Source organism: Schistocerca nitens, chromosome 5 (genome assembly GCF_023898315.1).
Source record: "Schistocerca nitens isolate TAMUIC-IGC-003100 chromosome 5, iqSchNite1.1, whole genome shotgun sequence".
NCBI lineage: Eukaryota > Metazoa > Arthropoda > Insecta > Orthoptera > Acrididae > Schistocerca > Schistocerca nitens.
In genome coordinates, this window is record NC_064618.1 from 661,479,820 (window position 1) to 661,496,665 (window position 16,846).

Below are 16,846 nucleotides of genomic sequence, written 5' to 3' on the forward strand. Positions count from 1 at the left end.
TGGAGCATTATGGGCAGGGCCCTCCAACCAGCTCGGGATTTAGACAATCTAAAGCGCTAATTGGACAGAATTTGGCACAATATCCCTCAGAAGGACATGCAAAAACTCTGTTAGTCAATGGCAAGCCTAATAGCTGCATGCGTAAGTGCCAGAGATGAACTAACGTGTTACTGACTGACAGAATTTTCTCTTGAATAAATGATCCAACTTTTCTGAAATTATAATAAAATTGTTTGTCTGAACGTGTAGATCACATATAACGATTTCTGTCCCATTGCGATAACCCTTCGTGGTGTGTCGTGTTTTATGTGTTAGAGACCATTTCTTATACACACGGTTGTCATCGAACAACATGTCTGGGATATGTGATACTCCTGACCTCTGTTACTTAAGATGGAACTTCCTGACAGAATGCAGTTGTGGGCTGGACAGGAAACAACAGGTATAGTGTTTAGTTCTCAGAACGCAGCGCCCGAATGCGCTACACTTCAGGGCATAAACTTGCTATTTTTTTTTAGACTCGCAGATGGTGCAAAAAAGAGCTCTCTGTATGCGCCCGGGCAGCCGGCACGAGCGGCCCACCATTCACCGGCAGCTGGTACTGGTAGCTAAGAACGGTGTGGAAGCAGCTCTCTGAGTTTCTCTTGCTGTGTAGGAGGGTGGCAGCTGCTGATCAAGCACCGACGCGCGCCGCATCGGAAAGGGAGGCGTCCGCCCCTCCTAGCGACAGGTGCGACCAGCACTATGTAAAAGTGGAGCTGTGGATGTCGCCCACCTTGCGCTGCCTTAACACTGAGCGGCGAGGCACACAATGCGACCGATTCCTTAATAAAGTTTTCTATGCGAAAAGTACGACCAAGTTGACGGCGGATGTCTATTTAGGACCATCAAGCTGCTGGTCATAAATTCACTGTTACATTATAATTACCGCTTTCTATTACAGACGCAAGTTCGACACTTACTCTAAATCTCGAAAGATGTTAATTAATGCAGATGAGTAGAAAAAAATTCTATGATGTCTGAGTGCAGTATTAATGATGTCCTGATTGACACAATTACATCGCATAAATATCTAGGCGTAACGTTACAAAGCGACATGAAACGCATCGAGCACGTAAGGTCCGTTCTCGGTAGGGCGACTGGTTCGACTTTGGTTTGTTGGGTAATCCTCGCAACATGTGACTCGTCTATTAACGCTTATAGAACTCTTCTGTGGTCCATTATTGAGAACTGCTATAGTGTTTAGAATCTTCATGCGTCAGATTAGAGGACGACATCAAAGCAATTATACGTATATATACGTATACGTATTGCTCGATTTGTTACGGATGAGTTTTAGCAACACTGGAGTAATACGGATTTCAAATGGTAATTGGTGAACGTTCTTTTCACTAAATGCTAGTGACAAAGGTCAGAGAATAGACTCTTGCGTCAGACAGTAGAACGATCATACTGCCGCTTACCTGATTATATCTCTCGCAATGTCCGAGGAGACAAAATAAGAGACATCAAGGGTAGTGCGTAAGTATATAGACTCTTGTTTGCAGCAGGAAAAGGGATAACTAGCAGCGGCACCACATGTGGTATGGGTACAAAATAACGAAACTATTGCTGTAAAACGTTTTATGTAAAAAACATATACATTTAGTTATTGTCTCCATCAAAATGCTCCCTTCTTTATCCCTACAACGCTCCATGTGAATTTTCCACTGATAGAAACAGTACTGGCTGTCTTCCTCTGAGAGCTCCTTGATGACACGTACCGCTTTTTCTTTCACTGCTTCAGCGGACTGAAATATTGTTCCTTTTAATTCACATTTGACCTTGGAGAATAAATAAACGTCACATGGAGCTAGGTCAGTCGAATAAGGTGGCTGGTATAACACTGGGCTGCTCTACGTCGCGAGAAACCACATAAGAGACAATGCGGGTATTATCCGGTGCGTTGTCTTGATGCAGAACCCATGCTTTGTTCTTCCACAATCCCGGCCTTTATTATTATTATTATTATTATTTTCTCGCGCAGTTGAACAAGAACCTCGATGTAGTAATTTTGATTAATAGCTTGATCTACAGGAACCCAGTGAATATACACCGTTTCATGAATATCGAAAAAAAGGAACATCATCGCTGTGAATCTCGATTTGCTCATTCGAGCTTTTTTCGCTCTCTGTGTAATTGGGCCCTTCCAGAGCATAGATTGGCAGTTGGTTTCTGGATAATAAATGAATTACTAATATTCGCCACATGTTATTACTCCCTCCGAGATATTTGAATCATTTTCAACGATATTCAAACAGTCAAAACAAACATTTTCACGATATTATTTTTGTTCGATCGTGAGAATTTTCAGCACCAACTTCGCACACATTTTTCTCATGTTAAACTGGTTACGTAAAATTGGCCATCCACATTATTTGTCAATTCCTACAGTTTCAGTAATCGATATAATACCAACCGACTGTCAGATCGAATCACATTACCTCCTTTTTCCATATTTTCATCAGTTTTTTTTATGGTGAAGGGCGTCCCGGGCGTGAGTCATCTTCAACTTCTTCTCAGTCATCTTGGAAACCCTTGTACCTCTCAGAAACTCGCGTACAGGATAAACAGACTTCGCCATGCACTTCTTGTACTAAAACAGATTTCAGTAGCAGTTTTTCCAAGTTTCATGTGAAACTTCAGGGCAATTCATTTCTCTGTTGTCACACTTACCATTTATCTGGCAAAACGAACCAAGAGCTCTTACACAAACAAAGGCCACGGCCACACTGATTTGACTAGAAACACCAGAGATGCCACATTTCACTCAGAAAGCTTCACGCTTCACAGTTACTGGTCATTCATCTTTGGCGCCGTATACTTACTCTGTGACAGCATCAGCCTCGTCATTTTATAGCCGGTCCTCTCGTGGCTTGAGTATTGTGTACGGGATGTAGATGTAGATGGATGGGGCTGTAAGGACGAGGATTATCTTCAACCTCAAGATTCGAATCCTCAGCAAAGAGAAATGTAAACAAAATGCATCGAAAAAGATAATTTGTGAATTTTCATGCTTTTTTCATTTATTAATAGAGACAGTAATAGGCTTTACAATTCCTGACAAGGCAGAGAGCTCAAATACACATTGTTTTAAGTAGGTTGAAACCGACTGTCACGGATCCTCTGTAAAAGTAGTGAAAGGTAACCAAAATTAGGCCAGAACCCAACGCTTTTCCTGGGAAAAATGAAATCTGTGGAACAAGAACCAGAACTCTGGAGCAGTTTTCATTAACGAAGTTTAAAATAATTTGGTAGGAGCCTCCTACAGTAGCAAGCTTCATGTAAGATATCAGATTAAAAGGTATTCTTCTCAAAGGATTTTTATTACTCAGCTTTCGTTAGCTGTCATTTATTACACGGGCAGATTCAAAATATATTACATACTATGTGTGCAGTGATGTATTTTTTTCTCAAGATATTTTTACTGAAGCAAAGTATTGTCCAAACGTAAATGCCTTAGGAATAACGGACACGCAATGAACAGTATCCCCAGTATGTGTCTACCATTCAAGCCTGGAGCATTCACAACATCTTTGCATTATACTTAACATCCCATATACGGATATCTCGAATACAGTGCACATCATCGCTCTTTACTGGAAATGACCCTTACACTGTACAGTGTGTGGAAATGTAGCGTTCAAAAAAGGTAGCACTGACGAAAACCGTAACGTTTCCAATTTTCTTTACGTCTCATGTGCAACAACGGACATTGTATGACGCATATAATGTATTTAAGAGTTGGGTCTTACTGTAGTATAGAACCAATTGCAAAATACCGAGGATTAAATAATTCGACTGTATTCTTCTAATTACAGTCACATATAGTTTATGTTCTTCTCTTATTTCTTTGTTTGCTGTAGCGACATTCTGTTTATCTGTTTAATGTGATCTGATTAAGGCCGTCAGGCCCTCTCTTACATCGGACCAGGGTTTCACATGTACAGTATCATTTTACATCACAGTTACTTAAGAAATAACAATTTTAGTACGACATAGAGCTCGTATTAAAAGATTTGAGTGTCAAAAGTGTCAGTATGAGTAAATAACACTGACTTTGAACTAATAACGTTAATACTGACAGTTCTTGTACTATTGCATCTGCTGCCACTGTTAGTGGTAGTAGAAATAATAACGCTAATAATTAAGATGACAACAATATCAGTATGGCAGTGGCAGATGTAAAGTGCATTTGTAGGTGTACACAACAGGGAAAGAAAATTTAAGGAGACTGCATCAGCTAAGAATACTGGGAAATGAGGAAATACTGGTTGGAAAGAGAGTGTAGAAGGGTAATTCTAATCCCTATTGTTGTTTTGAAGGGGATAGGACGTTAAACGGGCCGAGTTGGAGCAGCAGAGGCACCACAGGACATTTTAATTTGCAGTGTCTATACTTTTGCAAATAAATTCATAAAACTTTGTCAGCATGACCAGGAAAAATTCAGAATTCACACGCATAGCAGTGAAAGTTCAAAAACATAACAAAATATATTTCTTTACATGTGAAATTTCATCATTTTTTCACTTACTATTGGCTGCATTTGTTGCTATAGGTACACTTTTTTCATAAGAAAGAGAGATTCTTCGATGAATTTTGCACAGTATACGAACCGTACTTATAGACTGTATGAAACTCCAGAATTTATTTAATTTATGAAAAAATGAATGAGCTGTTATATTTTAAACTTCACGTTAAGAAAAAACTCAAATTTTATAGCTAATTATCTCAACTTTACCACAGTTTTTAACAGATTTGGAAAATTCTTGAGTTTCATACAAGTGTAAGTATGGTTTGTATGCTGTGCAAAATTCAGAAGAATCTTTCTTATGAAAAAAGTGCACCTATAGCAACAAAATGCAACCGATAGTAAGTGGAACTATGATGAAATTTCACATCTAAAAAATTATTTTGTTATGTTTTTGAACTTTTTATTGCTATGAGTGTGAATCCTGAATCCTTCCTGGTCCTGCTGACAAAGTTTTATGAATTTATTTGTAAAAGTATAGACACTGCAAATTAAAATGTCCTTGGTGCCTCTCCTGTTCCAAGTCGGCCCGTTTGACGTCCTACGCCCCATAATAGATGGTTCAAATGGTTCTGAGCACTATGGGACTTAACATCTATGGTCATCAGTCCCCTAGAACTTAGAACTACTTAAATCTAACTAACCTAAGGACATCACACAACACCCAGTCATCACGAGGCAGAGAAAATCCCTGACCCCGCCGGGAATCGAACCCGGGAACCCGGGCGTGGGAAGCGAGAACGCTACCACACGACCACGAGCTGCGGACCCCCATAATAGATATGTCATTAACTGTCTTCTGAAACTAGAGATGTTATTCATCTCTCTAATACAACAAACAGGTGAGGTTATTTTAGAGTCGGGTTCCTGCTTCTGACAGAGGACTTCGAGAATGTAGCTGTGCGATGCAGTGAGGCAGTAAGGATTTGGCTCTGATAAGAACGAGTATTTCCGCCATGTTGTTCAGCCAACCACGTTAAGGTCGACGAGACTGTATTCTTTGATAAGACAGTAGAGAAAACAAAGGGTATGGAAATCTCTGCGGTTGTCTTGTCGCAGCCAGGATAGCTATGAATAGGATGGTGCAATGTGATCAAAGAGTCGAACATCACAAACAAAACTAAAATGGCATTCATAACCAGTTACAGCTGCTGGAAGCTTTCCCGAGAAAGACCTCACCGGATAACGCCGCTGTAATCAATAATTGGATGTATAAGTGTTTCTACACGTTTCTTTTTCAGGTCAAGACAGAAGAGCTTTTTATAGTTCTGTAGTGCACGGAGAGAGGCTGATGCCTTCTTGCACATTGCAGTGACGTCATCATTCCAGTTTAGATTTTCATCTGTTATTACTCCTAGAGTTTCTGACGGAGAGAAGTTGATATTTGTCTCATTTATGGTTAAAGATGGTTGGAATTCCCGATATTTCGGGCTTATGAGCCTAGAATGTCCACACATTACCACTTCGGTTTTGGATGGGTTGAGCCTTAACCCTATATCTTGCACCCATATTCGACAGAGGGCGTTACACTGGACAAAAGGCTCTCATGCAACGGTAACCTACGCTCACACTCTTCCGGCCAATTTTTGATATAAACTTAGCAACGTGCACCAGCAATATCCAATGTAAACACTCATCTGAATATGGATGAATGGTTGTCAGCTGAACTATCGTGACCAGATGTCAGTGTTATCCAGATGTAATCTCAAACATTATGAAATATTCCCTTTCCTGCTCCACTCGCAAATGGAGCGTGTGAAAAACGTCTGCCATATGCCTCCATTTGAGACCTAATTTCTCTTGTCTTCACGCTCCTTAAAGGCAGTGTAAGTTGGTATCAGTAGAATCGTCCTGCAGTCAACGGCTAGTGCCGGTTCTCAACGTTTCCTGGCTATTCTTGTGTTGTGGATTACGGTATGTTCAAATTTCCGTCCGCTTGCTGGGCGTCTCGAATGATAAGTAACGCCGCGGTCGCGTAGAGGGGGTACAAGGTGTAGCTTGTGGTCGGTGCCACCGCAAGCTGGCATGGGGCGAGATGAGATTCACCAGCAGACGAGACGCGAAAGTGTTGGATTGACCGGTGGGAAGTCAGCGAGACAGTCGGTTCTTGGACTGCGAATGGTGGGCGCAGTGGACTAGAGGAGGGACGGCCACTAGGAGTTGTTTTGCTAACAACACAGGCTGTCCCCGGTGCCTTGCATCCCGTCAGCAGGCCCGTCCATACACTCTAGCCTTTCCTCACGGAGCAGCTGGAGAAAGGTAGTGGGTCAGCGGAGAGCCAGCTAGGAAGGAAGCGAGCTTGAAAAGCCGTTGCGGAGCTGTGAGTTACGTAGCGGTAGGATATCCTTGTGTGGGGATCGAGCCTGGACTTTTGGCTAGTGGCAACTTGGTGTCAACACGCCGACATCGGATCCTGAGCCAAGCGGATGGACGATGCCTGGCTGTTTCCTGAGACAAGTGAATTCTGCCCACAGTTTTGGTCCTTGCAGGGCGGCGCTGCAAGAGGATAGAGAGAGAGAGAGAGACAGAAAGAGACAGAAAGAGAGATTCATTGTACACTTGAGCAGTAATTTTCTTTAACTCCGCGGCACAATAGCGTCCACTGCAGTGGACAGCTGCTACTAATGGTCACTTCTCTGGCATTTTGGGTTAGTACTGACACTACAGATGGACTGTTCACTGTAGTGCGCTCACCCTACCGGTGCTGTGTCCTGCATGCATTTGTAGCCTCGTGACTGGTCGAAAACGCCAGAGAAGCGATCATAAAAAGCTGTCCACTGCAGTGAACAGCATGGGCCACAGGATTAATGTTGTCCCAACAAGTGTATGAGTCAGTGTCGTTCTGTGTTTGATTGTCTTAGGGGTAGTGTCACTGGTAGTCCAAGTTGCACTCTAATGAAATAACCCTCTGTTGTGGAGTGTTCTGTGTTAAACTAACCTTGAGAGCGTTATTATATCTTTGCTAAGCTTATGTTAGGGATTTGAATTCTTACATTTTGTCTGCAATATAGTGTTCCTGCAGCTATTGAATCCCTTTGGTGTTCCTGTATTCCAGCAATGTGTGGCCCTTGTCCGCATTACGTGAAATTATTATTGTTGGTCAGTTAAATTTGAATTGAAGAATCAATTTAAGCTTTTGGATGATTTCTGTGTACTTGTCGCTTTAGTTTAGAAATATTATTCCTGAGCTTGTACATAGCAGTTTTTTTTTTAATTATCTTCGTTGATCCGTTATGGATCGTGGGACGACGGCTGGCATGAGCTTCTTGATGCAATGATTTACCAACAGCCGTATGTATTGTAGAAATTTATTTTATTTTATGAACTTCTATGTGCTACCAGATTCGGCATTACATTGATGCCATCTTCAGGCCCCACTCGCCATAGTCGTAAAATCGCTATACACGGAAGGAGCCATATAACTGGATTTGTGAATCAATCGTCCTGCAACAGCCCCTAGTCGCCAGGCGACACAGACTGAGGCGGTTTGCATCAAGAAGTTTTTTAATTATTGTTCTTACTGATGCATATTAATTAGTTATAGGTCCTGATTCAGTGTGTGTGCTCACTTTCTTGTGAAGCAACATCCACTGCATTTCTCGGAGTGTCGCTAAGAGGGAAACTGTCATAAGAGGACCTGTCTTGTTTTTGTAAAGCAATATTTGGTTTACGATTTTGCCAAGTGATGTTTGCGGAATTTGAGCGCAATTTCTTTCTGTGTTACTGATTCTGAGGCCCTCTGATTTAAAGTGAGGACATTGATAAATTGTAATGAAGTCACAGGTACTTACGCCGACATTACCCCCAGCCACGTACCACCTCCATCCTTGCCTGCGCCACAGTGTTTCGTGAAAAGGACGTCGTTTTCCCTCCAGAGATTCACATTTGCATTCTGGAAGCAACCCTGTAATAGGGCCTACTAGCTTGTCGATCGAAAGCAACAGTAACAAATCTAGCAGCATGCCTATGCACTAGTGATCTATGTGATTTCCCTTCACAGATGAGCCGCACTTTTCTAAACTTTTCCCAATAAAGTGAAGCCAACCATTCGCCTTCCCTGCTACAGTTCTTTTATGCTCGTTCCATTTCATATCGCGTTGAACGCTACGCCTACATATTTAATAGACGTGACTGTCTCAAGCAGTACACCACTAACACTATACTCAGATGAATTAACTTAGAGCAAACTGCTATTCTTCTCACCAAATAGAAATTCTGTCCAAGTTATCCTGATCATACAGTCACCCAACGACGACACTATCCCGTACATCATATCGTCATCAGCATACAGTCTCAGGTTGCTGCTGATCGCGTCTGTCAGATTATTTATGAATATAGACAACAAGAGCGTTCCTATCACACTTCGCAGGGGCACTACTGGCGATATCTTTGCCGTTTACTCGCCGTCGAGGAGAACGTACTGATTTCTATTACTAACGGAGTCTTCGAGCTACTCACATATCTGGGAGCCTATTGCTCGTACTGGGACCATCGTTAAGAGTCTGCACTGGGACACCGTGCCAAATGCTTTCCAGAGAGCTTGGAGGTTGGAATCTGCCAGTTGCGCTTCTTCCATTGTTCGCAGGATATCGTGTGGGAAATTGGCAAGCTGCGTTTCGAACGATTGGTGATTTTTAAACCCGTGCTGATTTATGCACAGAAACTTTTTTGTCTCAATGAAATTTGTTACATTCGAATTTAGAATGCAGTCAAGAATTCTGCAGGATGTTAAGAATGTTGGTATGTAATGTTACGGGTCCGTTCTTTTATACTTATGTACTAGGCGGACCCCTTTACAAGCAAAGTATTTCAAGGCTTCATGTTGTTCACGAAGTAAGTGAGGGAATCTGTCACGTCAAATATGGCTAATCAGAAAATACTCGTTGCTGAGCTGCATACTTTCAAGTCCGGTAACCAACGAATAAGTACGTTAAACTACTGGGTTACATTCCATAACTCATGTACATCAACGTTTTGTTCTCAGTTGCACAGCACGTCCTCAAACATCGTTCATTATTCTTGCTCCTTGAACGATGTGCAACCGACGTTTAGTAAGAACAACATCGGCTCTGAATGAGATACTGTATTCTTTTTCGAGAGGAGAGGGTTTCAGTAACCACACTTAGCTGTTCTGTGCTTACCATAAAGCGGTTTTAATTTATGTACTCGCAATTGGTAGTCACTTTGCATTACTTGATAATTGCGTCTGAGGACTGATGGGCTTTTGTGTGTATAAGATGACACTATTCTCAATAAGGGCTGTCTTTTAACTTCTTGTCACGTCTTTCCTCTTGAGTGGGTATCGTCTCAGTGACTGTGTCCACGTCACCGCTATGGTCGACGTACGTTGGGCAGACGTGTTGATGTTTGTCAGAATCCTCGTCAAATTCTTTTACAGTTTTTAACATTAGACTCGAAGGGACTCTTGCGTTAGCGATTTTAGATCTGAGAGACTGTCTCGTTTGAAAATTTTCCGCAATATAGCTGATTTATAAATTATAACACAATTATTTATAAATATGTAAGTTTATATAAACCTAAACTTGTTGCGTAGAATGAATTCTCAAAAATGTGATTCGTCCGATAAGTAGCACTCAGTAAGTTATACTTCATGGTGAATGCTCCGCAGAACGAAAACAATATCCGCTGTGTGCCTAGGAAGATTAACAGGACCTCAGACGTTGTCTATATGCATTAAACGATTTATCAGATAGGACCAGCAACACAAAAAAGTTACGCTGACGTTGCTGTTGTCTGCAGGAAAGGATCGTCGTTGGATGATAGTATGTAAATGCAGAATGACATGGCGAAAAATTTCCACTAGGCTTAGTGAATGGCAGTTCTGTTTAACTATAGACAAATTAAATGCAATGCCCATAACCAAGAGAAATAGTCTGATAGTATCGGAATAAATATATTAGTGATGAACATGGAATGGACCTCGAATCACGTAAGCATTTAGGCGTAACATTATGAAGCGATATGAATTAGGACGATCACATAAAACCTGTACATCTCGGAAGGGCTGTAGGAAAGTGCAGTGCATCTGTAAAGGTTTTGGCAAGCAAAAAGTTAGTGCCATCAGTTCTAGTCTATTATTCCAATGTTTGGAGTCTCCAGTAATCACGTAGGACGACAGAAGACGTCGTTAAATTCAAGGATAGAAGAGCATCGTAACTAGTCGGTATAGCCAATACACAAACACTCGGGGAACTTACAAGAGAATCTTTGGAAGAAGAACGACGTAGTTCTCACGAATTTATAAAATCTATAGTCTAAGAAGACTGAAGACTGCAAACGATATGCTGTTGTAAGGCGAGTGTGGTGTAAAAGAATATGAAATATTCTCCTACATAGTAATAGTTAAGTCCTGGACCTTTAAACTACGCACTAAGTATAAATCTTATGTCCCTGAAAACAATTCGGAAAGGCAATCTAACCCATAATATTTAATAGAGACAGTCACACACACACACACACAGACACAGACACACACACACTTACAAAACCTAATTGAACTGAACAATGGGCATCATATAGCTATCATTTGAACACTGATTTATCAAGACAGTGATCTACAGTTAAATAGGTGTTTACCCTCTGCGTCCAGCGGTAATAATGAGGATCTTTCCTCGCCTTTTTAATCATTAGCTTCAAGCATAAGAGAGCAACTGACCCATGAAAATCACCATATAACTTCTGAATATAATTTCCGCTTAATACGACAGTAATAAGCGAGATCACTCCGCAACAAAATTAAGCAAGCAGCCATTGTCGAAACAGCGCTCGCCGGCCCATCTTTTCCTCATCTGTAGCCGGATGGCATGGAAAGAGGAACTATGTATTACTAACCTTTTGCGACTGCAGTTCAATATGTGTCATGATAATATGCGATAGCCGTAAATCGAATCGACATCTTACAGAGAGATACCTGCCACGTAACGCGGTACAGTATCAAGCACAAGCGACAAACAAACGACCTGATTTGAGAGGAATTAGTTCAGAAAGAAGTTAGTTAATAAACACATGTATCGATACCGAACGAAAAGAAATGGTTTACGAGCCCACCTGGTTTTTCAAAGCTGCAGATGTAAAATTCAGTTTCACAATGAATGTTTGAAATTTTGGGTTCTCAGTGTACTGCTTTAAACAAGGCAGTAACTCTTTCATAATTCAGGACAGGATGATAACTTTGAATTCACAGCACGATGGATTGAAAGGATGATGTACGTCGGTAAATCAGCTTCCATTCTATCTAATTTGCGCAACCTACCAGATTTCATTTCGCCAATGCGGAAGGATACTGCTGCATCGCTAATCATAGAGTAATCGTGAGCAAACACTGCAAAATAATCTTACCAGTTCATCTAATCTTCACTTCGGCAAATAATTGATATTATCGCGGCTGATTGTTGCAGCATCTCGACACCGTCACAGAACCCCGCCAGACAAAGGTCCGTCTTTCTCCCAAGCCAGAACACAGTGTATCCGCATCAGAGCACAGAACAGGACTGAAACTAGGATGCAGAATGGTCGAAACGGTTACTTTTGCATAAAGCAAGGGCCCAGACTGTTACTCTTCTCAACTTGTTGCTGATTTACAGTTGGCAATAACCGCCAGACTTGTACTAGAAATTTTGTCAAATGAAAAGACTCCAGAAACCTGCTCTAACACCTAAACATAAACAGGATAGATTGAAGTTTGCTGAAAAACATGTGTCGTGGACGCGAATAGGCTAAAGTGATCTTGAGTGATGATAAGAAGCTTAATTTAGATGGTCTATGATCTTGAGTGATGAGATGTATTTCAATATGAATGGCATTATCTGACAACAGACCAGCACGTAAGAAAGAGCAGAAAGTTTGGAGGTGGAAATGTTACGATTTGGGCAGCCATTCGCACTAAAGGTAAATCATGTATTTCTGGAATGAATGCTAGAATGAACTATAATATATACGCTGAGATGCTAGAGAAAGAATGAATTAGTATGTATGAGGACCTAGAAGACGGAAGTCTAACATTTCTACAAGAAAATGCGTCTGTGCATGTTTCTTCTACAACAAAAAGTGTTTTGAAGATAAAGATATAAGTCTTGTCCTGCCCTAGCCTGGATATGAACCCGATGGAAAATCTTTGGGGAATTTTTGCAAGGCATGTATTTCGCAATGGAAGGCAATCTGAGGCTGAGCCATGTAATGTGAGCTGAAGCAAGGACTCCAAGGACTACAAACCCTAAGAAAATCAAATGCTGAAGAGAATTTTGGGGTAGTTAGGAAGAACGGAGGTTTGACAAAGTATTAACAGTTCAATAACACACCAAGACAGTGGGTACCTCTGCACCATTTTCCATCTGGGAAAGGAAAACGCCCTATTTTGTTACTCATGCTGTGAAAGAAACCATGGAATTCCGAAATGATTATTTATGTCTTCCATTTAAATACTACATTCATAATAAATTCGTTACATTTCAAACATTGTATATTACACTACTTGGAGTTAAAATTGCTACACCACAAAGATGACGTGCTACAGATGTGAAATTTAATCGGCAGGAAGAAGATGCTGTGATATGCAAATGATTACCTTTCCAGAACATTCACACAAGGTAGGCGCCGGTGGCGACACCTACAACGTACTGACATGAGGAAAATTTCCACCCGACTTTTCATACACAAACAGCAGCTGACCGGCGTTGCCTGGTGAAAAGTTGTTGTGATGCCTCGTGTATGGAAGAGAAATGCGTACCATCACGTTTCCGACTTTGATAAAGGTCGGATTGAAGCCTATCGCGATTGCGGTTTACCGTATCGCACGTTGCTGCTCGCGTTGCTCGAGATCCAATGACTGTTAGCAGAATATGGAATCGGTGGGTTCAGGAGGGTAATACGGAACGCCGTGCTGGATCCCAACGGCCTCGTATCACTAGCAGTCGAGATGACAGGCATCTTATCCGCATGCCTGTAACGGATTGTGCAGCCACGTCTCGATGCCTAGGACAACGGATGGGGACGTTTGCAAGACAACAACCATCTGCACGAACAGTTCGACGACGTTTGCAGCAGCATGGACTATCAGCTCGGAGACCATGGCCGCGGTTACACTTGACGCTGCATCACAGACAGGAGCGCATGCGATGGTGTACGACGACGTTTGCAGCAGCATGGGCTATCAGATCGGTGACCATGGCTGCGGTTACCCTTGACGCTGCATCACAGACAGGAGCGCCTGCGATGGTGTACTCAACGACGAACCTGGGTGCACGAATGGCAAAACGTCATTTTTTCGGATGAATCCAGGTTCTGTTTACAGCATCTTGATGGTCGCATCCGTGTTTGGCGACATCGCGGTGAATGCACATTGGAAGCGTGTATTCGTCAATGCCATACTGGCGTATCACCCGGCGTGATGGTATGGGGTGCCATTGGTTACACGTCTCGGTCACCTCTTGTTCGCATTGACGGCACTTTGAACAGTGGACGTTACATTTCAGATGTGTTACGACCCGTGGCTCTACCCTTCATTCGATCCCTGCGAAACCCTACATTTCAGCAGGACATTGCACGACCGCATGCTGCAGGTCCTGTAGGGCCTTTCTGACTACAGAAAATGTTCGATTACCGCTCTGGCCAGCACATTCTCCATATCTCTCACCAATTGGAAACGTCTGGTCAATGGTGGCCGAGCAACTGGCTCGTCACAATACGATAGTCACTACTCTTGATGAACTGTGGTATCGTGTTGAAGTTGCATGGACAGCTGTACCTCTACACGCCATCCAAGCTCTGTTTGACTCAATGCACAGGCGTATCAAGGCCGTTATTACGGCCAGAGGTGGTTGTTGTGGGTACTGATTTCTCAGGATCTATGAACCCAAGTTGCGTGAAAATTTAATCACATGTCAGTTCTAGTATAATATATCTGTCCAATGAATACCCGTTTATCATCTGTATTTCTTTTTGGTGTAGCAATTTTAATGGCCAGTAGTGTACTTTCGTAGGAACTCTGCCTTTATACCGATTTCCACCATTGTAGGAGAGGACGTTGATGCTATTGGGACAATGTACGCTCTACCAACGTATAAGCACAGTTCACTGAGTCTCTGAGCCACACATTGACAATTTTAATTTCATTTGCTAAACCTTACAAACCCTACGACATTATGAACCCATGCTTTAACAAGTAAACCTGTCTAGTACGAGAGTACGGAATGATATTAGAGGGAAATGCTGCGCCCACACCGGTTCCCGCGACGGCGCGTGTTCGCAGCCCGGTGACGGCGCTGTCGTCGTACGAGCTGGCGGAGTACACAGACGGCAGCGTGGTCGCCATCTGCCTGACGGAGGCGGCCACCTTCTGGGCGGCCGCCTTCTTCGTGGCGGCCATCTCGCTCTTCTTCCTGCTGCCGCTCGTCGTGCTGGTGGCGCTCTACAGCGTCATCGCGCGCCATCTCATGGAGGCGCCCGACATCGTCCATCACCACCAGCACAACCACTACCGCTACCGGAAGCAGGTAAGCCGCCCACCACCTGGCGCTGTTTGTTAGCCGCACTTGCTAGTCCTGCGACTGTAGAAAAACCCTGTGTGAAGTCGATGCAAAGAGCTAATGGGACTGACTGAATCTCAGACCAACTCCTATGAAGCTTCCTTACCTGGCTCAGCTTCGAGAGTAGTATTCCTCACAAAGTCGGAGGTTAGGGCTTTACTTTCTGTCAGGCATGAACATGAAAATGTTACCACCCAGCCTTAAGGCAGTTCCATAATGTACATTGCTGCCCTTTAAAACTGCAACGCCAGAAAGAAAGCAAGCAGAAAACGTCGAGTTGGCGTGAAATGTACCACACGCTTCGATGTAAAAATAACCAACCTGTCAGTGCAAGTGCGCCAACTACACTCATACTCATAAATTAAGGATAATTGCAGAATGTGGTGCCACACAACGTGGCACTACACAAAACTGGCGCTAATAGCATAGGCACATAGGGAACACACACGACACAGATCTTTAAGTCCACAGTATTGGTGATAAGTTGAGAAAACCGTCCCGAAACACATGTGCTACAAAACCTTACTGTTTCTTGCGCATGTAATCCGACGTCAATATGGGATATTATCACCATGCACACGTACACAGGCCGCACAACTGGTTGCCATACTCTGGATCAGGTGGTCGAGCAGCTGCTGAGGTATAGCCTCCCATTCTTGCACCAGTGCCTGTCGGAGCTCATGAAGTGTCCTAGGGGTTTGAAGACGTGCAGCGCTACGTCGACCGAGAGCATCCCAGACGTGCTCGATAGGGTTTAGGTCTGGAGAACAGGCAGGCCACTCCATTCGCCTGATATCTTCTGTTTAAAGGTACTCCTCCACGACGGCAGCTCGGTGGGGCCGTGCGCTATCATCCATCAGGAGGAAGATGGGACACACTGCACCTCTGAAAAGGGGGACATACTGGTGCAAAAAGACGTCCTGATACACCTGACCTGTTACAGTTCCTCTGTCAAGGACATGCAGGGGTGTACGTGCACCAATCATAATGCCACCCCACACCATCAAACCACGACCTCCATACAGTTCCCTTTGAAGGACATTAAGGGGCTGGTATCTGGTTCCTGGTTCACGCCAGATGAAAATACCCGGCGAGAATCACTGTTCAGTCTATACCTGGACTCGTCTGTGAACATAACCCGGGACCACTGCTCCAATGGCCATGTACTGTGTTCTTGACACCAGGCTATACGGGCTCTCCTGTGACCAGGGGTCAGTGGAATGCACCTTGCAGGTCTCTGGGCGAATAAACCATGTCTGTTGAGTCGTCTGTAGACTGTGTGTCTGGAGACAACTGTTCCAGTGGCTGCGGTAAAGTCCCGAGCAAGGCTACTTGCAGTACTCCGTGGCCGTCTGCGGGCCCTGAGGGTGAGATATCGGTCTTCTTGTGGTGCCTGGACACGTTTCCTGACTGCTGGAATCGTTGCCATAATCGTGAGATCACACTTTGTGGCACACGGAGGGCCCGTGCTACGACCTGCTGTGTTTGACCAGCCTCCAGTCGCTTTTGTAGTCTACCCCTCATAACGTCATCAATATGTGTTGTTTGAGCCATTTTCAACACACTGTTATCGTTTGCACATCTGAAAACGTCTGCACACTTACTCGCTGCACCGTACTCTGACATGCACCAACACACCTCTGTGTATGTGGACTGCTGCCAGCGCCACCGTGCGACGACCGCAGGTCAAATGCACCGCATGGTCATACCCCGAGGTGATTTAAACCCGAAA

The 16,846-nt window shown here is 43.4% G+C and overlaps 1 protein-coding gene across 1 annotated transcript in view; it reads left to right on the forward strand.

The window, feature by feature from the left end:
• The window catches only part of LOC126260646 (galanin receptor type 2-like), a 305,639-nt gene that overhangs the window by 275,309 nt on the left and 13,484 nt on the right, over positions 1-16,846 (forward strand). The window contains 4 exon segments of the mRNA XM_049957983.1: positions 6,802-6,829; positions 10,662-10,697; positions 12,548-12,556; positions 14,875-15,081. Of these exon segments, the coding sequence (XP_049813940.1) occupies positions 6,802-6,829; positions 10,662-10,697; positions 12,548-12,556; positions 14,875-15,081 (280 nt within the window).